General features: G+C 43.8%; 1 protein-coding gene across 2 annotated transcripts in view; it reads right to left on the bottom strand.

Annotated features, from left to right (window-relative positions):
* Positions 1 to 23,305, bottom strand: part of LOC133023394 (alpha-1,6-mannosylglycoprotein 6-beta-N-acetylglucosaminyltransferase B) — a 49,746-nt gene that overhangs the window by 3,766 nt on the left and 22,675 nt on the right. Inside the window, exons 7-15 of one of the 2 annotated variants that reach the window (XM_061090418.1) lie at positions 22,909 to 23,073; positions 19,285 to 19,454; positions 8,652 to 8,783; positions 6,951 to 7,084; positions 5,479 to 5,609; positions 4,846 to 4,851; positions 2,910 to 3,065; positions 2,578 to 2,724; positions 1,912 to 2,028 (exon numbers count right to left, since the gene is read on the bottom strand). In XM_061090418.1, coding sequence (XP_060946401.1) covers positions 1,912 to 2,028; positions 2,578 to 2,724; positions 2,910 to 3,065; positions 4,846 to 4,851; positions 5,479 to 5,609; positions 6,951 to 7,084; positions 8,652 to 8,783; positions 19,285 to 19,454; positions 22,909 to 23,073 — 1,158 coding nt within the window. The remainder of the gene's footprint in view (positions 1 to 1,911; positions 2,029 to 2,577; positions 2,725 to 2,909; positions 3,066 to 4,845; positions 4,852 to 5,478; positions 5,610 to 6,950; positions 7,085 to 8,651; positions 8,784 to 19,284; positions 19,455 to 22,908; positions 23,074 to 23,305) is intronic. The other variant, XM_061090419.1, reaches the window with a different exon arrangement.

The raw sequence follows: 23,305 nt of genomic DNA, 5'->3' as shown, positions 1-23,305 counted from the left end.
ACAGGAGCCGCCAATTCTGACAGTTAATCAAAGTTGACATATTCATTAGTGTGATTGTGAGAGGCTTATATCATGCCACAAGCCTCACATTAAAATCAATGACCCAATGCATCAAACGGGACAGCTTTGAAAATTGATTTAATTATTTTTAGTGAGGACTCCATCAATATGTCAACAATGGAGAAAGCTGAAGGCGGACTGCGGGCCGTCCTGCGCGGAGGAGGCGGGGTTTTGGTGCATTCTGGGTCAGGCTGATGGTTTTCGGCCGTTAAGACCCGTCACTCACTCGTCGTCTGATTTTTTATCACACAGAGGATTCAAATCCTGAGAAAACCCTGACGATAGCTCACTAAAAAGTGGAGGAAACACGACTCTCTTATGGTACAAGTTGATGTCTCAGGAGACAAATTAACGATAATAAGTGGATTTTAAACCTATTGTGTTTTGACGCCATCAGTCACTATGAAAAGTATCAGGACAGGAAGCGTTCAGTGAGGATCCCTGCAGCAGGATCCCCTCTGAGTGTCTCCCATGGAAGCTGAAGTGAGATCTCCTTGTTTACCATCAGGCCACTAAAGCATTCAGGCTTTTAAACTGATAAATGGTCCCTTTTAGTGTTGTGTTCCTTTTAGCATTCCCGTATTACTTTATTCCATCTGAGTTTAATGAAATGTATCTGGCACTTCATCAGCTATTCTGCACTGCAATTTGCCTTTCGGGCATCTTCATATAATAGATTCCGAGAGTGGGAGAGAGAAAACAGCCTCTTAGGCGGTGATTTGAATGCAGCGGTGGAAAACATTTTTAAAGTGACTGCGCAATTCATGACTGTATCGCTGGGCCACCGAAAAAGATGACGTTCATCATTTCATGTCATCTGTGATGTCGGGAGCAGCCAAGTCCAGGAACAGACAGAAAAAAAGCCGGGGGTGAGTAGTTAGGAGTTTAAAATAAAAACACACAATACAGGGTAATAAAGAATAATAACCCTGAGAGTAAGATCACAGGGAGAAAACACTTTGGTTTAAAAATGTTTAAAAAATATAGAAAATTAACGATTAATCCATCAACTAGGATTTAGTGTTGATCATCAATTTCTTCTTCTTTCATGGTGCGCTGTTTGCCAAAATATATTTAGACAGAACCAGGTCAACATGTCCTTCTGTTTCAGCTCTTTATGCTAAGCTAAACTCAAATCCACTGCACCCACATATCACCCAACTCCAGTTGAAAAAGGAAATATCTCCCAAAATGTCACTTTTCCCTTTTTAAATCCTTACATGAATCAAATACACATGGACTCTGCAGGTACGCTTGTCAGGATCATAGAAAATGAAAGCTTCCTCCTATTTGATTTAAATGTAAGTTGAAACTTGCTCAGTCTGTTTGATCCGTATTGTATCTCCTCTACACACTAAGTATTTCAGCAGTGCCACAGCTACTTCATTTTATTTCTATCAGCAGGAAACACAAGGTCTATTAACACACCTGGCAGAAAGAGGCACGCATGCATCTGCGGCGGCGCGTTGTTCAGGTGACAGATTGAACGCAGCGTGATCGATTAATACCATCATCTGCAGACAACTCTCACCGACTGGCCTCTGGAACGCTGCCACGTGAAACCCAGGTGCGGGCACAGTTTACCTCCTGAGCTGCTCGATATCTCAAGCAATTAGCAGTGCAGAGAGCGGAGAGGGCGCCGGCTAAGCATTTTCCTCTGGATGTCGTGATTAAGAGCTCTATTAACGGCTGAGGGCTTCAAAAGTAGGTCGGGCGGCGTGAAGTGTGAATCTAAAGAGCGAATTATGCTCTCACCTATCTTATTATGCAGCAGTGTGAAGTGAACGGTGGTATAGAGGGATACAATTATGTGAGAGTTTGGAGGACAAACATTAAAACAAGTTGTCGTACATCGCTGTCCATGATCTCACGAATGGTTGCATCAAACTCTTCGGTGTTGTTGAAGTCGACAGTGATGACGTGCGGCCGGCCGATGTACTGCTCTGCGTAGGGATGCTGAGACGACACCTGAGGGAGGCAGACACGGGAAATGTTCACTGTCGATACAAAACAACCTGACAGCAACTTGAGTCAAGACCAAATACATGTGTTGGGTGCTTGTTGGAAATGAATCTGCTGGCAGAAAATAAAACTAGTGCATTCTGTAATAATGTGGTTCACCCCCCAAATTAGGTTTCAGGTTTATTTGTCATATGTGAGTTAACACAGCGTCAAAAGTACAATGAAAAGTGTTGGATGAGAAGGAGAAGTCAGCTCAGTTGTGCAATTAGAGCAACACTTGTTTTTCAATAAAACAAAGTAAAAATATGTAAATATAAAAGTCAAATACAACACTGTAAAACTATACACATTCGAGGATGCAAGTGTAACATTGGAAGAATTCCACAAACAGGTAGATAAACAGATGAGGACTATTGGACGTGAACTGACTCTGAATCTAGAAGCCTGATGATAAAAGCTGCTCTTGAATCTTGTACCATGTGCAGCCCGGCTCCATTTCACATTTTAAAGTGCTCACCATTCCTGTGGTTAAGATTAGAAGATGAGTGGATGTACCTTCCTGGAGGTGGGCTTCCCTCTGAAGAAGTCGTGATTGAGGGAGCTGTGGGGGGGATTAAACTTGGGCTGCAGGAAGATGCAGCCGTTGGCGATGGCTTCCAGGGGGGCGGGACCTTCGTATGGAAAACCAAATCCAATGAAAAGCTTGACAGGAAAAAAAAAAGGAGGAGGAGATCATCAGCATGAACACTGAGCTGCTCATATCCAGGTCAACACTTGCACGAGGCTTATTTCAACTCTTCAAAAGACTCTTCATTATGAAGCAGAACTGTTAAATGCAAACACTTGAGTATTTTCTGAGCCTGTGAAAGCTTCAGTGAAGATCCCACCTTGGCCTTTCTGAGGAGCTGCTGTAGCTCCTGCTGAGGCAGAAGACCGTGGTTCTTCACAAAAGCCGGAACCTCTGGTGGTCGCTGTGTCTCGTAGTAAACCGTCCCATGGATCTCCATGTAGCGGTGCAGAACGGCCAGGAACTTTTCCTTTCCCTTCAGAGACACACAGGAGAGAAGGAGTTAAACAGGCACTGCACAGTAATGAATCACTGCAAGCACTGGTACAAAGGAGGAATTCAAATTATTCAGCCCAACAATTCACTATCGGTTAGTTTGCCAAGGTTTTCAAGACTGTTCCCCTCAATTAACTTTTGGACTTGTCACTGGGTAAAGATATTGGAATTCTCTGTAGCAGTGTTAGGCCGTTTATGTTGTTTTGAAATCTAACATATCCACAGACAGTTGTATGTCATAAGTAAGTCAATTCGTCGATACATCTGTTAAAGATGAGTTGTAAAATGAATGTATCGCTAATGCCTCCCTGAGACTGAAAACCAGTTTGGCCGCTTGCCTAATTTGATGCTGGTTAAAGTCTTGCACATTGTTATGACACCATTGTCAGGTGACCCTCTTTAGCTGTAGATTCATGGCCACTTATGTTGCAGAGCTTTTAGTAAAATGACAAACTATGTGCAAGTTGTCTCTCTGCACTGGAACAAAACACAACCTCTGGAAGTGAGGTTAAAGGCCCATTGTTAAGTGGCGGGAATACTCACATCAGAATACATTTCACACGGCGTACATAGGGCCGGTAAAATGATAACAGAATACTTATAAAGTTTTATATTTCATTGTTAGTAATGGTGCATTAAAGAGATACTGCAAACTTAAATCTGATTTTTGAACTATAAACTCAACTAAAGTCTGCTTCAATTAAATGATTGCATTTAATTTAAGCTAAATATCTCTCGACTGTACAGGCAATAATTCTGTGGATGCTGCGTGTGCATTAATTCGTTTTTTTCATTTGGATTTATTCTAACCTTTGTTTAAAAGTGCTTTAAGTAAGTTTCTCTACCACCAAACAGGGTTTCTTGCCAAGAACATGTAGTAGTGATGGTTGCTTATCACTTAGCCATCGTATAGCAATGTAATAGCAAACACCTCCAGCCCCTTGTTTCTTACACAATGTCACTGACTCCTCCTAAACCACCAACACAACTCTGACCGGTTCAACTGATTTAACAGAATTTCACACAACCTCTTCACAAAGAGCGAAGCAGAGAAGCCCAGAGGTGGCGTGAGGGCAAGAAAATCACTTTGACCCGAGCTTAAGTCGTCAATGGAAATGAGGCGAGCAGATCTAATGAGCTGAGGCTGCTGTTGTTGGCGCTTACATCATCATCTTACTAACTGGTCACCGTCCAGCACCTGCATGTGAAGTTATAATAAAGGAATGAAATCAATCCCGCCTCCATCTGCTGTGTTTTCACGTGGAGACAATTAGCTTGAGTCATTTCGCTGAGGTTGTTCATCTCGAAAATTGTTTCTTGGGGATTTTATGAATTATTTACTGAGCTGATATCTTTAAGGCATAAAGCATTAATAAATGTCATCTGACTGTTTCTCCTCATTTTTCATCTTCGGCCGTTTTAATGTCTCCGAGCAACGTGTAGATTAAATCACACTTTCTCTTATTCAAGTAGTAATTGTAAAATCTTTTTCAGGGGAACCAGTCTTGCATTAATGCAAATTGTATTTAAATATAAATATTTCCATAGAAAATGGAAGTATGACAAATCTTCTTAACGTCATCCCATCATTAATTTAAAACTTAATTTACATGACTTCAATGGGTAATTCTTTTTAGTAGCAGATGGAAACTTAAGCTGCTATGTATAAATTAATTTCCTCAAACTGAAGTGGAACATAATTTTTTTAGTTTTGGTGTTTGGAGAATCGATAATGTCAGTGAGAAGCAGGAAGTACTTACTTGAAGCTGTGTGGATTATAGGGGGGGCAGAAGTAGAGGAAAAGAGAAAGGAACATGAAGTGTTAGTCGTAGAAGAGGCGGCTCTCAAGGAGGAAGGGGGATTGGGGGGGGAGAAGGGGGGTGTGTTGTCGACGACTGGATTTCACATGGCAAAGTTTCAGACGTGCAAACATTACATCGAAGCTCAGGTTGTCCCGAGAAAACAGGGCAGCTGAAGAGTGTGGGAACAAAGCTGTTCGACGGAGGTAAACCTTGGGAGCCGGCAGCACACTTCACAGTTTAAGAGCGAGAGGAAAACTTGCCCTCGTAGCTCCGAGCGAAGATTTACTCCAAACAAAAGCAATCGTTCCTCTACCATCACACACACGATGGATTCCTGGGGGAGTTTTTGGAAAGTGTAATATCCAGTGGGTGTTTCACAGCCGGATTTGTGATATTCAAAGGTTCTGCAAACGCTGCTTTTATCACATTCAAATCAATTTTCTACAGCGTCGATAAAGATCTATAGAGGTAAAGCCGTGGAAAAATGCAAATATGTGATGAGCCCACTCACGGTCAAACAATCGGCCCTTCTCACACATTAGAAACATGCTTCATATAAAGATGTTGCAGAGGTCACTGTGTGATACTGACCTTCCACATGCTGATCTCTTTACCGTACACGACAGCCATATTCTTAACCTTGTTCCTCTGAATGTTCGGTCGCTCCGTCTCATTCAGCTCCTCGGCCACAAAACCCATAAAAGAGTTGTCTGGAGTGTGGGCTGCCAAGGACAAACAGAGCAATTGGCAACACAGCGTTACAAGTCCAATTTCATGTCGGAAAAAACAAGAAAAAAAACTGATTAGACTCAGGTGGCTGTTGTTGGAGACACGGAGCGCTGTGAACGGAGAGAATACTGAACAAAGAGGAGGGCGAGAAGAATCTTGCGATGCCGAATTTGATAACTTCCCTCTCATTATCCAAAAGTGAAGCCAATTATCCCGGCAGTCTGCACAGTGGAGATGTTGCCACGGTTACATGCGCTCAACCGATCGTGAGTCAGCTGTCAATCAGGAGGTTTCACCCCATTTTCATAGCATCAAACAAATAATATATAATAAATATACCGACTACTTCAAATGATGGAAACGATCTTTCAGAAAAATGTATGTGACGTGTTTTTTACTTTTAACCTTGGCTCATGTTCCATCCCTTAACATGGAGGAGGCAGTATTTATGATAAAGACTGCAGTCAGCCACCAGGGGGCAATTGAGAGACTTTGGCTTCACTTTTGGGGAGCTCCTATGTCGTCCATCTTTAGATACAGTCTGTAGGTGGAACCCGAACCACTGCATTTGCTGCTTTCCACACAACAAGCTTACTATCTGATCAATGTAAATAAGATGAATATAAATAAACTTATATATACCTCACATAGAATCAAAAAAATACACAATGTCTCTCCACAGCGTTCCAGCAATGAGGCGAATCATCTTTACAAGTGAAGCTGCCTCTGCTCCATCTTCTTTGTTGTAGTTTGAAAGGAAACAGAATTATGGATCGCAGCTTTAATGTGCCGCAGCTTTCAGGACACAGAACAACACAGAACAACACTGGCAGCGGATGTCGGCCACGCCAGGGAGCTGTCAAGTGGGACGGCCAAAGTAACCGTTGTCTTTTCCCAGTCAATGTTCTAACCTGAGATGAAAGCTGACATCTCCCTCTGTGTTGTGCTGTGTGATGACAGGAAGCAGTTTGGACGTTGCGTCATTTAATTGTAGACAAGTACAAACAGCTGAAGTTTCATCAATTTCATCAATTGTGCGGTGAATGTGCTGGTGTTGTTGTGTGTGAGGCCGCTGGTGCTTGGCCACAGTCGGCGGGTTTAAGCATCTGTGCAGTCGCAGCTGTTTCTGAACGAGTTCTGTGGCGCTGGTGCCCCGAAGCCTCATCTGCGACGGCCTGAGGACTCGGTTCAATCTGTTCACTCTCAGTCACACGGATACACAGGTTCCTCCACCACACACACAGAAGAGCTCAAAACACCTCGTACAATCATAGGTGAGAATTAAAAAGTGCAGCCTCAATCCCGTAGAGAGAGAAAAATCAAAGTGGACCTACGGAACATGGTCATGTACTGCTGGCCGTGCAGGTTCCAGTAGCCCCAGTTGGTCCTGTAGCCGTGCAGGGTGGCGTACTCCTCGTGGTTGTAAGCCGGCTCGGTGCCGAAGGTGTCGATCACTCGCACGCGGCACCTGGAGGACGAAATAAGAAAAGAGGCCGAGCTGAAATTAGAACAAAGTTGTGTCGTGCTTTCAAATCAAACAGTTTCGCCTGAATTAGAAGAACTAAGAAAGTGAAAAATAATCCCATTAGTTTGCTTTATGAGACCAAAGGTAGCACATCCACGCACAATAACAACAATCGTACGTATTAACACACAGACAGTTAGATCCTGGATGACGGCCGTGTGAAAAATATATATCCTCAACTTGAGTTATGGGGGATAATGTCAGGGCTATAACAGTATCTTGTTGTCACAGTGGTTTGTAAAACTGTCAGTGGTGATGGATCCATGTGCTGTGCCGGTCTCTCCTCACTGAGCAGCTCGGACTCGGGCCTCAAGGTGAGACGAGCCAGGTTTTAAATCACAGCCTTGTTTCACAGGCGTCACAGGGCGCCGCTGGATCAGAGCATGACACCACCTGAGGTGAAAGTGAGTCAAACAACATGAATAAATGTTGAACTCTTTCGTTGATGAACTGGAAAACGCTGGATATCAAGGCAACGCTCCAACAGGGATTAAATAACACTGCTTCCACTGCATCCACATTAGAGGATCTCAAAAAGAAACTACTTCCCTTGACCAGTTTGAGCGAATTCGTAAAGAACATTTCGCTGCAGTGAACATTAACACAGGCGAAGTCACAAAATCCATCGATGTAATCCAATCTGAGAAGATTTATCAACGCCCTGCATCTTGAATCAGTGTCAGGGCAGAGATGGAAATGAAACCCTGTCCCTCTTCGACAGCTGAGGAGCGTCCCCCGATCCGTTGACAGTCGACTCACACTGACTGGAACCAGCGGAGGATTTCCCCTCTGCCCTGCCAGGGGAGTGTTTTAGAGAATTAAAGAATCAGGATGTATTATTGTGAAAGTGCCTGCTGCTCAGTTATTTACCAAATGTAGCATCCTCCTCTTCTTCTTATGCTTTGGTTTTTAAGTGAAGGATGCTAGCTGTGATACAGCAGCACCCATCATCTAAAAACTGTAATACACCCATGATGATTATCATTATCTTTGCATTACTGTTATACTTCCCCTTTGCATGAATCTATTTTCCTCTGCAGGGAAGAACGAGTGCATTAAAAGATGTTTGCATAGGTCTTGCCTTTTTTGGATAAAATAAAGTTTGCACACTGTGAAAGCCGAGATGGAACAAAACATTCTACCAACCAGTAACTGTCTTTAATTATTAGAGATCAGCGCCTCCAGCTAAGTTAACTCTCTCTATGTGATGCAAATAAACTGGAAAGGACATAAGGTCAAACATCTGCTCCTGGTTCATTGATCAGTTTGTAAAGAAGCCAAATTAAATTCCTCCTAAAGGGAGACCTTGAGGGAGAGAGAGAGAGAGAGTTGGTGGCCCGGTGACCACCACTTTGAAACGCCTGCAGCTCAATAAGCCAATGAGGACAAGGCTGATGCATCTCATCAGAAACGCAATTATTGATAAAGCAGAATGGACACAACAAAGACACAGAAATGGGTTAACAAACAGAAAGTACAATTGATAACGAGAGGAGAGACAAGGACTGACTTTTGCTTCCTCAGTGACAGACCCAAGTGCTGCTTCATTTGCTGCAGGCCGTGATAGTCGGTGTAGATGAGGTCAAAGGGCAGAGGTCCAGTCAGGGGGCAGCTTCCTCGTCCTGGGGGGACACCCAAAAACCTGCACACACACAGGTCAGACATGATACATGAAAATACAGCATAATCAGAAAGAAGAGATTCATAAATCAATCCATGATCTAAAACGGAGCTGGAGCCAATTAATGCTGACGTTGGCTGAGAGGCAAGGTTCAGCCTGGACAGGTGGTCAGAGCAAACAAACAAGACCCGTCTCTCATTAACCCATAACCCCAATCTGCATGTCTTTGGACTGCGGGAGGAAGCCAGAGACTGACAGAGAGTGGGAGAACATGCAAGCTCCACACAGAAAGGACTGCACCACTGTGAAGAGAGAAGAGAGGAAGAACGCAGATAGAAAACAAGAAGAAAAGGAAAATGTCACTCGTCGAATCATCTCAACAGGAGAATGAACGTTTGCAATGAAATCTTATGTCGTATATTCGTTAGAGTAGATCATTTTGGTGTGTGTTCAAAACATAATGACAGGCTTACGTTTATGATACCTGCCTTCTGGACTCTCAGACATTCTCAGAGAGTCCTCCAGGTGTTTACTTTAGAAGTTCTCTCCCTTTTTGAAATGATCCTTGACTTTGGGAATGACCTCTGACTAGCTAATGGATGGGTGTAGAAGGAATGTTCTTGACCAATGTGTCTTTATGTTCGGACACAAAAACATGTCTTTCTTTAGTCAGAAATCCCATGATCTAATGAAGTCATGGGCGGAACCAAACTCTTTCTATAAATGTGTGTAAGACCACGGCTGGTCAGATTTCACTATTTGGCCTGGGTGATTTCTACGAGTTCTAGAGCTCGTCCTGACCTGTGAAACTTCTGTGTAATAAACATTATTATACTTGTTAGTACTGGGTCCGCGTTTCCTTTCCTTCATCATCAACTTCTACAACAAATATCGACATCTCGGCTGACCAGAAATACACTTCACTTACACAAAGACTTAAACTACTGTAAGATACTTCCCTCCGTCACAATGCAAACAGCGGATCAGGAGAGGAATTAATTTCAAAGGGACGGCTCCAGTGCGGTCCCTCTGAAGTGTGTAAGAGGGTGCACGTATGAATCGGGGACGATTTGGAGAGAGAGGGAGGAGAAGACAGGGAGAACGAAAGCACCCGATTGCATCGTGAGGCGTCTCATCGGCCGCAGCGAGACGACAGCGGAGCCGTTCAACCACGCAACCCAGGATTCAACGCTATACCGGGCAGCGAAGCCTGAGGAGTCACACGGCACGTTCATTAACCACACGTCTCTCAGATGCAGAGCGACTCGTGGTTGGTCTCAGGATGTATTCCTGCAGAATCTGCCTCTGTCAGCAAACCGTCTCAGCACCAACATAACACTGCTTAGAGGGGAAAACACAATAGTGCTGTCTTTCCTGCTCTGGAGCGTTGTTGGCTCTTTTTTAGAGAATGTTAATAAACAACTAACTGAATGAGCTGTGATTAAAACAAGGCTGCTGTGCACTGTATATTAAAAAAGTGTGTATATTGCTGTGCATATTGTGCCCTGCATCCTGCTCACAGGGCACACACGACAGTTTTATTCTTTGTGTATTTATTGCATAGATTCAATTTCGGAGGATGTAAGTCAAAGCCTGAATTTAGTTCCCTTTTTGCTGGGCTATGTTCCGTTCAGGGAACAAGTCCGGCTTGATCAGTCTCGATATCGACTGCTGCCTGAATGAAAAACAATAATCTCACAGGAGCAGTTATAAAAAAGGGCTTTGTCCCCCCCCCCCCCCCCCGCCCAAAAAAAATAAAAGAGGAAGCGATAAGAGGAAATGCAAATGTGTTGTCGGCTATGACAAAGTACAGTGAGGCTTCAGCGTGCTTTGCTTTCAGCCCGGATCAAGGTAGCACTTTGTTAGTGAAAAGCACAATCAAGCGTGTCTGTTTTCATTCCAAGAGAAGGAAGTGCTGTGTCAAACTTCAGAGGTTATTAGAAGCCGCTCGGCTCAGCAGAGGAAGTGTGAGTGGATGTGCAGCCGTGTAAAATACGATGCGCGCTGCATGTACTTTGCTGTGCGTCAACAGATAATGTGACGTGGAACATTTTGAGACAGATTGTGGAGCAGAACATTTCATAAATTTAGTTCTGTACAAAACAGCGAACACTAAAACATAAATCTGTACGTGTGAGGCAGTGTATTCGTTTCTCATTGCTTCTTCAAGACTAAACCAACTCTACCATCGTTATAACCACAACTGCAACAAAAGGACCAGATTTTTTGCAAGAGAAAAGGACTGGTCCTTTTAAATCAGAGAAAAGATTATACAAAATGGGAAGTGTCTGTGAAAGAGTTTATGTAAAAAAGACAATATTTTCAACATAAACTACACATAAACATATTAAACATTAATATTAAAGTGACTAATTGCAAAGAAGACCGTAAAAGATGGCACAGGGAAGGAATACGAAAAAAAACACAGAAACACACAACCCACAATTTACACACACACACACTATTACAATGTTACTATTTGATACATTTCAAACAAATTGCTGTTTTATGTTTTCAATTGATGTATAATTTTGATTTGTCCACCGGCGACAATTAAAGTTGATTTGAATTTGGATATAGCAAAATAGAAATCCTTATGTGGTGAACATGTGGCGATGCAGAGTAAAAATAGCGTTCAGGCACATTCAGATCTGTGTCGTAGCATCGACCACTTGTGATTGGATCACTCAGGATGGATGTTGATCACCTGGTGTGAGCTGTGACTTAGTGATACTCAAACCTTTACCCTTCATCCCACCCACAGTTATTCTCTGGTGTTCTCTCATTCTTAGTCGCCAACAACTTATTGAATCTCAGCAGGTCGTCACACTGCAGCCATGAGGCAGAAGCAGATCCAAACCCTGTTCCCCTGAGAAGGAGGAGGCTTGTCACACACACACACACACACACACACACACACACACATACCTGCAAAACAAGAGACTATTGATCTTCCTTTGGACAGTGAACGTATTCAGTCAGCACTGCAGCCTTGTGGAAACAGGCATGGCGGCCAGTTCCCCGACAATATAAGGGCTAATGAGGGAGAGTGAGTCAGCCAGCGGTGCTTTAAGCTGCGGTCTCATCCCTCAGAAGTACACACCCGGGCAATTTAGTGCTTACACAAACAACAGGGCTTCAGGTATTTGTGTTCGCTGTAGTGTGTGTGTGTGTGGAATGCAGCCAGGTGGACTTCAGTGTGGTCCAGTCAACCTCATCTGAGCCCTAACGCAGTTCAGTAAGTTCACAAGAAAGTAAACTTTATTTGTATGGATCACAAAGCGCTTGACAAAATGGGAGAAATAGGCATAACGAAATAAAGTTTAAAGATCAAACCCAACACTGATTATGCAAATTTCCCATTTTACAATTTAAAGACACACCCTTAAATTAACTTGTCCACACTAAACATTTCCTCTGCTGTGTACGTGTGTTATTTTAATAGCATGTGTGTGCAGAAATGAGCACGCCTTGTGTGTTTCATAAATGTGTCTGTTGGATTTAACTGTGTGGGTTTAAGTTAAGAATTATTGCCTTACTGGTTTAATGCTGACGTGCACTAACGTGTGAGCAGATGTATTCCAGTGACCGAACGTGACTCGGCTCCTCGCACCTCCACTGAAGGTGCTGCTGCCTGCAGGTTTAATTGGATATATGCAAATCCACAGAAACTTTAAGGGAAGAGTAAAGGGATTAAAGAGCATTAGGTGCCAAAGGTGGGGAAACGGGAGGAAACACACACACACAAACACACACACACACACACACACACACACACACACACACAGCATAGACACAAACAAATCTATCTCCTTGACTCCATATCCTTCTCGGGAGCACACAGAAGATTAAAAGGATAAGGCTGGAATTATCTGATCTTTCTATCATTACCAACAAATCCAACGAGAAGCTAAAACTAACTAAGTTCAATCAGCTTATACCTCCATGATAAATATCTCAATCAGAATCGGAAAAAACAGATAAAAAAATCTCACACCTTTAGATATGTGACAATCTTGTTAATTATGATGAACACAGCGTATGCAGTTTAGTCTGAAATGATAAAAATGCAGAAGAACAAAAGTTCAACCCATTCTGCTGTACTGTTGCACCTGTTTTTACAACATGGTCACAAACTCAGACGACACACACACACACACACACACACACACACACACACACACACACACACACACACTGCTTCTAAAATCATCACACACGTCCAAAATCTCGGACATGAACGTCAGAGCCATCACACTCTCGGCACTCAGGACTGCAAACGACACAGCCCACCTCCTGTATCACCACTTAACACCACTACCACCACCACCATCACCACCACCACCACCACCACCACTTCCACCCGGACGGAGGTACAGGACGTTTAAATGGAGAAGGGCCTGTTTCCGCAGGAGCTTTGTTCCTTCTGCCATTACAGCACCTAACAAACTGCCAACTGTGAATGTTACCTGTACATGAGGGTTTATGGTCTATGTTTTATACGTCATGTGTTGTACTCTGCTACCTCATCTGTGTAGACATGTGATAACAAATTTCCCGTTGGGCACAATAAAGTCCACATCACACTTCCTGTTCTCATTAAAATTAAGTAACGTGTCGCCCAATGCAACTTCTTGCTCCTAAATGTGTCTTTTAATCGGTTTTGGATGACACTGAATTTGGCAGAGAGGCTTATGTTGGATCAGAGGTTGGCATACACACTCCGAATTACCAAGTAAAATAAATTCAACTTTATTAACTATTCATTCAAAAACATTAAAACACAATAGCTCTGTTTTAATGACCCTGCTAAGATCACAGAGAGAATGAATAAAAACATTTCCAGCGGGCACACTGTCCTGTTCTGTCACGGCTGCCCACAGGCACCATGGCAACTCACCAGTTTGGGGGGGGAACAGGGAGAAACAGGGAGAGCCTCACTCCACAGCCGCCACCGCATTCCCTCCGAGAGGAAGAACGCAAATATCCAACAGGGAGGGGAATTGGCTGTGGAAGATTTCCAGGCTCATATTAGGCGGCTGAGGCTGGTGCAGGGCTCGCAGCGTGAGGAGAATGACATGGGCAGAGAGGAGGGATGTACGTGTGTGTGTGTGTGTGTGTGTGTGTGTGTGTGTGTGTGTGTGTGTGTGTGTGTGTGTCTGTGTGTGTGTAGACGGCCTGGCACAGGGAGCAGGGTCTGGCATGCTAATCCAATACATAGGACAGCAGGATAGTGGTAGAAGACAAAAAACTCACACGCTGTAACTGCCATGATCACATGAAGCTGCTGTTCCACTTTGATGTGCACGCTCCCGTCTCACTGTACAAACAGAGCACATGGGAAACGCTGTCTCCCTTTGTGTCGTCCAGCTTTGTACACGGGTGAAAAGTAACTCATTATTCTCTGGTTTCATTCAAAAAATTGAAAGATAACTGCATTTACGGGTAAAAACATCAATAACACAACCATCGGGGGGAAAAATCTGATTTTACAGTTTGCTTTTGCACCCGTTCGTTTGTGAGTTTTCTCCGTTTTTCTCTTCCTTCTCTTTCTGGAGGCACTTTCTGAGCCGCCAACATCACAAGAGGACCTTATTTTCTTAAGCTGTGGTAAATCGTGTCCTTATGCTGCAGCAAAAAACAATTTGTGTGTGTGTGTGTGTATGTGTATGTGTGTGTAGGGACATAACATCTGAGTGAAGCCTGATTCGAATCTCTCTGGTGTGGCAGCGTATTGCCGTGTGAAGCGTGAAGTGGAGCGTATAATCAAATTGTGTAAATGAGCCATATTCCGCAGTGTTTTCTGTTCTGTATTAAAAAGGTTATTGCTGCCACAACAGATAGAAAAAAAATGGTTAATATCGAGTAATAAAGTGGAGAGTGTGTAAGTCATGTTACAACAAGATATTTTAATGTTCTTTCAACCTACAGAATGTACCGGGGCTACAACTAAAGGTTGTGAGAGAGATTCTGCTGTTATTGAGCACAGAGGAGGATATTTTATTTAAGTATTCACACTCTGAAAATCGACCTCAACCCGACGTCGGCAGTGTAATGAATCTCTTTGTTGGTGCATCGGGTGCAAAAAAAAACACTTTTGATATCAACTTTCTTTTGTAAACTGCATAACGCCTGCACGCGCTCACCTGTCATCAGGCTCGGTTTGTGAATCTCAGACAAGTTTGACCCCCAATCACACGTTTCTTAAATTGTTTCTTTAAGTTCCTCGATCACACGATTCAACGCTCGTCTGCGACAGAGAAACACAGAGGAATTGCCCTAGGGGTTGTGTTAACGTGCTCTGTCAAGTGCAGCAGTGAAGACGGTTCATACAGAGACGCCGTCGGCAAAGCTTCTACGCAAAGGCAGCGCTCGGATGCTGGAGAAACGTGGAACTGCATCAGTGTGGGACAGAAACACAGGGAGACGGAGTTTGAGCTTGAGGTGGTACTGATGGTGAATCAAAAATACCGGGTGTCTTCAGATTATTTGTGGCTGACAACACGACTAAGTGTGTGCACACAATGCCTCTCCGCTCTGCTGACAGAACTCCCTGTACCTGACAGCCCCCCCGACTCCCCTCTCATAGCTCCCCCGCCTCCGTTTCCTCGCTCCTCAGGTGTTGAGGTGTCATGCTCCGTCGCTGGCTAATTACCCATGTCGCACTGGGAGGAGATGAGGGGGGGGATCCCAAAGCGGAAGTAACAGCTGTCTACGCCGCATTGCAAACTGCCGTTGGGGGGGGGTGGTGATCCCTCTCCTCGGAGTGCGACAAGTGCCAGTGTTACTGACAGAAATGATGTCTAAGCCTCCAGAGACTCCACCTCGATTACAGTAAATCCAGGAGAGATGAGAGACAGAGACTTTACCACTTCTCTTGTTCTTTTATTACCGACACTCGGCTTCTGAGTGGAAATCAGTCTTTTACTTTTCACTTCACGAACCCGGCTTCCTGTCAAACAAGTTCACGTCTCGAACCTCGAATCCCCCTGCAGGCAACGGAAGGTTTCGGAGAAGTCGTGAATGAATAATGCTTGTAGTCTCGGATTGTACACACGCAGTGAATAATGCAGACGGTGGAAATCAATCATGTCTCACCGTGAATCGCTCTCAAATGTCGTTCTTGAATTATTTCCATCGGATAAAATGTGTGTTAGGAAATACAAATTTTCAAACTGGCTCCGATGATTAAATATGGATTCGTTTTGAATTTTTCCAGCATTCATGGCACCATCAGGGCTGTTTTGAATTTTACAGCTTAGAATTACCCACATTTCTTGCACCACCAGAGGCGATGTTCCTCGAGACCGTAAAAACCAGCTCTGCTCCCAGTTCATCAATGCACCTGTTGTATCTTTATCAAGGTGTAGTGGGTAACTGCGTCATAATCATTTTCCTAAATGTGACATGTCAAGGTAAGTGATATCTCATGTTCTGATAAAATCTAGAGGATTTACATGGACAGCTGGGCCGTCCGCTGCACACAAGGCTCTATGTAAATCCCCCAGTCCTCTATGTAAAACACTTACATCCTCATAGTATAACTTACTACACATGAGAAGTTTATAGTGTGGTGTTCATACCCACTTGCATTCATGTGCATTTGCTAGTTGTACATAAGAAAATTGAGGTGGATGGAAACCAACACTTCATATATTTGTGTTATGTTGTTTGTAGGAAAAGTTTTAGACGAATAAAGTGTAGCTGGTTGATGGAGATTGATGTAAAAAAAAACAGGAAAATAACTGCAAATGTACCATTATTACAATTAAATAACTACAATAGGTCCATGGAGCTATAATTGGTGCATCCCTTGAGGATATCTTGCAGCAGTGTGTGGAGAGACAGAAAAGACTAATGCTTTTGTCCAGAGAGGAGAAGCTGCAGGGAAGGTGAGCTGGGATCTGACTGTGAGGAAGCAATGTGCTAGAGCAGCTGATTCGTCAAAGCAGGACTGCGAAGGGGAGACGCCAGCCGGAGTGTTTACTCACTGAAGCCACCAGAGAGTCTCAGCGCTGCCAATTAGAGCCAATTATGTGATGCAAACTAAGAGTCTAGCTGCTCTCAGACATGCACTGAACTCTGCAGTTCTTCTGTATTTTTCTCCAGAGGAGGTGCACGTGTGGACGCCAATTTCCGAGTGTGACATTCTCACATTCTCTGCAGACTTTCTCCGCCTGACCTCCTAGTTTAATGTCCTTGGAAATCCAGGAAGATCCGAGAGCAAGCGAGGCGGATCGATGATGCTACTAACGCGTGAGAGAGACGCACTAGTCATGGCTCCACCAGGACACTTTGCCTCAGCAGCGTTTTAAATTTTACAGCTTAGAATTAGATGAGAGGCGGTGGACTAGTGGCAGAAACTTGGACTATGGGAAGAAAAGGTCTCTGGTTCGACTCCATGGAGAAACAACAAAAAGACGAACCTGGATTGATCTGTCCAAAAATCCAAGAGGATTCTCCTTACCCTGTCTAGTGCCCCTGAGCAAGGCACCTTACTCCCCCAACATCTGCTCCCCGGGCGCCGTACATGGCTGCCCACTGCTCTGTGTGTCCTGCACCAGATGGTTTAAAAGCAGAGGTTAAATTTCCCTCCTTGCATGAGTGTGCTTGTGCATGTCTGCGCATGTGTTTGGGACAAATAAATGTATCTTAATCTTAATGTATCTTTATCAGGGTTTACAGTGGGTAACTGTGTCATAATCATTTTCCTAAATGTGATACGTCAAGGTGAGTAATAACTCATGTTTGACAAAGATCTGTAGATTCGAGCCAACACGGGTGTCTGTGTGTTGTAAAGAATATCCCGTGATACGTCACTTCCTGCCTCCGCCTGCTGCACCCGGCTGCTCCCCATCTCGCTTTAATGAACATGAGGATTCGTTGCTGTTGTGAACGCGTCCTTGCAAACTCTGAATAAACTGCGTAGCCAATTCTATGGATTTTTACCCGTAGGTCATGTCTGAAAACAGCTTATGATTCCCGCTGTAGCCGAGCTCCCAGTGCGGCTAATTTTCGGAGGAAAGCATTAAACACATCAACAATTCCTGTCCACACAAGAACCGCAGCCGCTTCTTTCACAAAGCCTGGGTGGGAAAGTGAAGAGCAGAAAATGTAAATAGATCCGAGCCTGGGGGAATCTGTGGGAGCACAACCCACATAACGATCTGTCAATTTAATGGCACGTGGGAGAGGAAGAGGAAGGGATGTAGAGAAGTGTTCCCTCGCCTCTTTTCATTAACAGTCACAGAGAAGGGGTTTATGGATGTTTGGCATGTGCCATTAACGGGGACAATATTTAGGACGGCCATTAAAAAGACGGGGGATATAAACACTGGGCTGTGTCTTGAGAGGCTAAAAGCAAAGGACGGAATACAATCATATATATAGATACTTATATTCAATACTTTACATATACAGCTTTTATTCTTCAAGGCCAAACCTTTCATTTCCTCAAGAATAGAGGGAAATATCAGCCTAAATGGACACTCTTAGATAGATCTCTGCTGTCTATAAATTCAAACACCACACACACACACACACACACACACACACACACACACACACACACACACACACACACACACGCACACACACACAGTACGGTATAGACATTAATCTACTGGAGAGTACAACCCCTAACCTTGGCTGATGTTTCTCTGTGACTCAGAAACTTCTCCAGTTTTCGAACACGCTCCCCAGGTAGCCCGACCGCGTTGATTCAATACTCCATGACACCAATTAGTGGGGTAAATAACAGCAGGGCCCGCGGAAGAATTCCTCCCGCGCCATCCTCCCCACCTCACTGGTGTCCACAGCTTGTTCTTATCAAAGCTGCTTTTCTCAACAGCCGGGAATCTCAGATCAAAGTGCAGCTCTAACTCATCAATGCCCCTTACCTCATTCCCTACAGTGATGGATACAGCTGCTCAATAACAAGCACACATTATCATCTGCTGCAGCTCCACAGAAACCCACTGAGCGGAAAGGAATCAACGGCAAATCAGGTCTTGTGCACGTGAGGCCTGAGCAGGAAGATCACGGCACGAGAAAACATCCAGGCTGAGACTGCACCAACCTGCGGTGACAGTGAACAGTCTTACATTTTTAGATGGAACCTTTTCCTATGTCTGACTGGAAGACACGTTGTGCATGTTTGTGTGTGTGTGTGTCTGCTGGTATATGGACTTGGGTTTGTGGTGAGGAGCGACGAGCACCTTATCTCAAACAGAAGGACGTGCACAGGCTGTAGAGATGCTGTCGAGCCCTCAGGTTGATGCGGCACTCGGCAGGAGAGAGAGAGATAGCGCAACTGTGTGTGGCGAAAGGTGATGGGAAACAGCGTGGGGGGGCAAAAGTGCTGCGATTTTGCAGAGCGTCCAGAAAAAACATTTTCACTCGAAGAGAAAGATGGTTCCTGCACGTATTCCCCAACATTACCTCACAGAGCTGTGTCTTGTGCCACCAGCTTCAGAGTAATGTGAGAAAATAACAGAATCGGAGAGGAAAGGGTCCAACCTACCCGTGAAGTTCCTTGAGAGAAACCGAGATCTTGAGGTTGTGCCCCAGCACGTGCAGGACGGTGAGGATGTCGGCCCATTGCACCATCTCGCCCAGCGGACCCCCCTTCAGCACTTTGGGACTGAAAACGTCCCCGGACTCCTCCGTCAGGAAGCCCACGTGGACGAGAATCTGAATTCAAGGGGAATAAAACAAAAGTCAAGGCAAGAGAAGAGAAGAGTGGAGCAAGAAGCAACAACATGTGTGAGAGGTTCATCAATCTGAGGTTTTTTCTCTTCCATCTCCAGCCTGCGTGGTGAATCATTGAGATCTCATGAAAGCAATTTTCTCAATATGCTTAGATCGCAATATTTGTCATGGATCAGTGATCTCAGATATTTAAAAATTATTGACTTTCTACCAATGCAGACCCAAAGAAACTAAACCATCTGTGCACGGAGTTGAAAAGTGACCTGTTGAGGGCTAATTGATATGCAGAGCGACAGGCAAGCGCTTTAATTGCTGATGGGGGGAAGATAGAAAGTTCTCAGCTATTAACCACATAATAAAATTACATTTTTCAACAGATGGAAGCAATTTTTACTCAGTTACTTTAGTCTTAAAAACTTTAATAGACCACAGATTTATTTAGCTATTTGTAACAGTGAGTGATAACTGACTAACAACACCTGTGTGAGGAGACACGCTTTGCTTTAACTTACCATCTAACAAACCTTGTTTTCAGATTTATTCTATACTGTCTTCCTGAATCAATTCATGAAAATCCTTGAGGAGACCAACAGACCCCCAGGCTACAGCCTCGTTTCTAAAAATGTAATGGGGTTTCACAAGGTTTCAAATGGATGCTTTTTTTGACTTACAGTTAGAAATGTCTCAATGGCAGTTTTTAAGTTTTCAAACTGATACCATATGTTTGCAGGTCAAAAAACAAGATGATGGAATGTGGTGACTTAATTCAGGGTCAAAGTAAACATAAAGATAATCATCATGAAGTAATTTTATCCAAGCAGATAGTCATAGAGGAAGGAGATCTGGGGCAATTGTCTGTGACAGATCACTGATGCGAACGCTTGAGGGAAAGATTTCATTTTCCGAAGCTGAAAAAGGATTCGCTAAGAGTGAGGTGCACTGAGAGGAGAGAGACAGGAGCAGAAAGAACAGGTTGGCCAGAGATGTTCCATAAAACATCTGCTCTTCTCTACAGATCAGTCTATTTCTGTTTCCCAACAGGACTCCGAGTGGCAGTGATGGAGGCCGTGGCCGCAGGGCCTGGTTAATGGACAAAAACCATTACTGTCAAACACACAGTTACAATAAACACTGCCTGCTCCACCGGGGGGAGGGAGCAGGCCTCTGGGAAGAGCGTAATGTTATTAACACATTTATCCAAGTGTAAACTGGCCGTTGAAAGAAACTGATAACACATTTGAATATGTCACATAAAGTGAACTTGTTTGCAAAAAGCAGAACAGAAAGAATTTCCTTAATTTCTCATGGAGCAGATTGAGGAAGGTAAAGACACCTTCGGACCACATTTAACTGTGCTTTATCTATTTGATGCTCTACACATGCACGTACAGAATGTAAATGTGTAAATTAAAAGGGTCAGAGACGAGTGAAGCATCAACACAAACCTGTGAAATGTGCCAGATTGGCTTATTTCTTGTTTTTATATATATATCCATGTCCATATTTCTTGCTGTGCAGTCCTGGTCTTCAACATGTGTTAAATACACTCAACACTATGTTGCTTATGTTTCTTATTGTGTGTCTGGAAAGCAGCTTCTGTTAAATGTAGCCCACAGCTCATCACATTTGTGCTACATTTTAAATCCGAAGATAATCAGATATATTGTTACATTATGTTTTTCAGATCGTCTGATTCTTGTGAGCACGATCGCCTTGAAAGAAGTTTCATTGGATTTGGTACAAATGCTCAAATGAACAGATTATATTTTGTAGTTTGAAGCTCAGGTTCACTGTGACTTCATGAAACACAAAACATGTTTATGGACTTGTGATTTAATTAAATCTGACACAAAGGTCAGTGTGAGCCCACAATAACCCTTTTTCCTCAACACCTTGAGAGAATCAAGGTTCAAGTTTGGGACAAACATTCACATCATGGGACATGGACCAAACAAAGAGTCAAAGACACATTCACTTTTTTTCTTAGAGGGTTTCTGCCATGTTAGGTATCTCTTATCACACCAATGTTCATCCAAGTCCTTATTTTTCCAGTAACTTTGGTTATAATTCGTTATTTCTAGTGCTCCCAACGACTGAGTCACGATGGCAGCGTTTGTATCTGGGATCTTTTGGCTTCATTTCTGGACAGTTGGAGGAAGTGGAGACATCTTTATATAAATGTGTTCAGGACCGACAATCATGACTATCGTCTGCATATGGCAAATAGAATACAAGGAATCATAATGTCTCCTCCATACAGGCATGGATCTCAAATACTTAGAAGCTAAATCCTGGCCTCACTTAACCAGACATGCGTTCGACTGTCGGACAGCTGCCCTGTAGGAACGAACATCTAAGATTAGTTCCACTTCTGGCTCAACTGCACGTTCCCCTTTGACTAACATGACAGCTACACTGACCTGGTTATTTTTCTGTAATGCTCCATGAAATGTGATCCAGGCGATAAAAGTGATTTTGCAGTCACCTATTTTCTACCATATTCAAATGTCTGTGGATTTGAAAGTGAATTTAATAACCGGCTGACACTGACTGAGTTATTACCTCTGTGGTGTGGACCCAGGCTGAAAAGCAAAGAGGCCTGCTGGCATCACACAGGCAGCCACAGATGACGGTTCCAACAATTCGCTGTTTCATTAACACATGAAAACAGCCACAAAAATAACTCTGCAATCCAAGGATGAAAGCAAAGCAGCTTGGAACACTGAGCTGGCGCAGGGATGTGGGTGTTCTGCTCAGTTACGATTTTTAACATGAAAGAAAATGGTGCTTTACTGTGCATGTTCTGAATATACAGTCCGAATATCAAGGATATAAACTTGATTTTTGTTGTTTGCGTTAAAGTTTGAGTATCTTGCACATGGAAGAATCCAGCGTTTGCAGCCATTTCATCAGTGGTCTGATCCAGCAGGGAGTTGTTAGACATCCCTGTAAATGTCAGGTGAGCGAGTGCACCGGAGCCAATCAGGACCTGCGATTACTCTCCATCATTTTCTACTTATTTCTTCAAGTGGACAAACTGTGATCCTGCACTGATTCACAAAGAGGAGCCAAAGATTAAAGAGGAAAATGCTAGTCTGGCCTGGATCAGTGGTTTCAGCCTTATATGTTGGGATTTAAAGTCTGTGGTGGAACTGTGTGAACCAGAAACATCCTGCGCCAGGATTCTACAGACTAAACAGATGGATTTTCATCAAATGAAGGCCGTAAGAATATGTCTCCAGTGTTGTGGGGGGGTGAAAAAACAAGAAAACAAAATCTCTTGAAACAACGAGAAGCCTTTTCACTGGTTAGTGCCTCTGCTGCCTGTCAACCACCACACTTTGAAAAGATGAAACCCAAACAGATTCTCATCCCGCACTTTCATCCTCGGCTGTGTGCAGATGTAACTCTGGGTGTGAAGCTGCCTCATATTCACCGTTTTCTTCTCCCTCCAGAGATTGCGAAGCTTGTCGTCCAAGCGGCGTGCGGCAGAAGCCCACTGCGCCGCCAGCATGCGGATGCGTCTCTTCATGAAGCTCAGAGATTCCTTCCCCGTGCCCAGCTGCTCCAGCAGAGTCCCGATGTCGGACTGGAAAACAGCCTGGTGGACGGGAGCAAGACAAATTACTGGAAAGTATCAAGAGGGCAGAAAAGAGATTATCCGATCTGATTTCGTAACCTCAGCCGAGAACGTTAGGTTTTTGTCTGTGTTTTTTTGGGGTGTGGATCCTTTTATTTCTCAGAGAATAATTCATGGATCTCGATGAAAAGAATCACGTTTAGGAGACTGGTATTTATGCAATTTGATGCAGATCCAAATAAAAATCCAGATC

The sequence above is a fragment of the Limanda limanda genome, chromosome 17 (genome assembly GCF_963576545.1).
Source record: "Limanda limanda chromosome 17, fLimLim1.1, whole genome shotgun sequence".
NCBI lineage: Eukaryota > Metazoa > Chordata > Actinopteri > Pleuronectiformes > Pleuronectidae > Limanda > Limanda limanda.
Note: the sequence above shows the minus strand (reverse complement) of the source record. Positions and strands in the feature narration are given on the sequence as shown.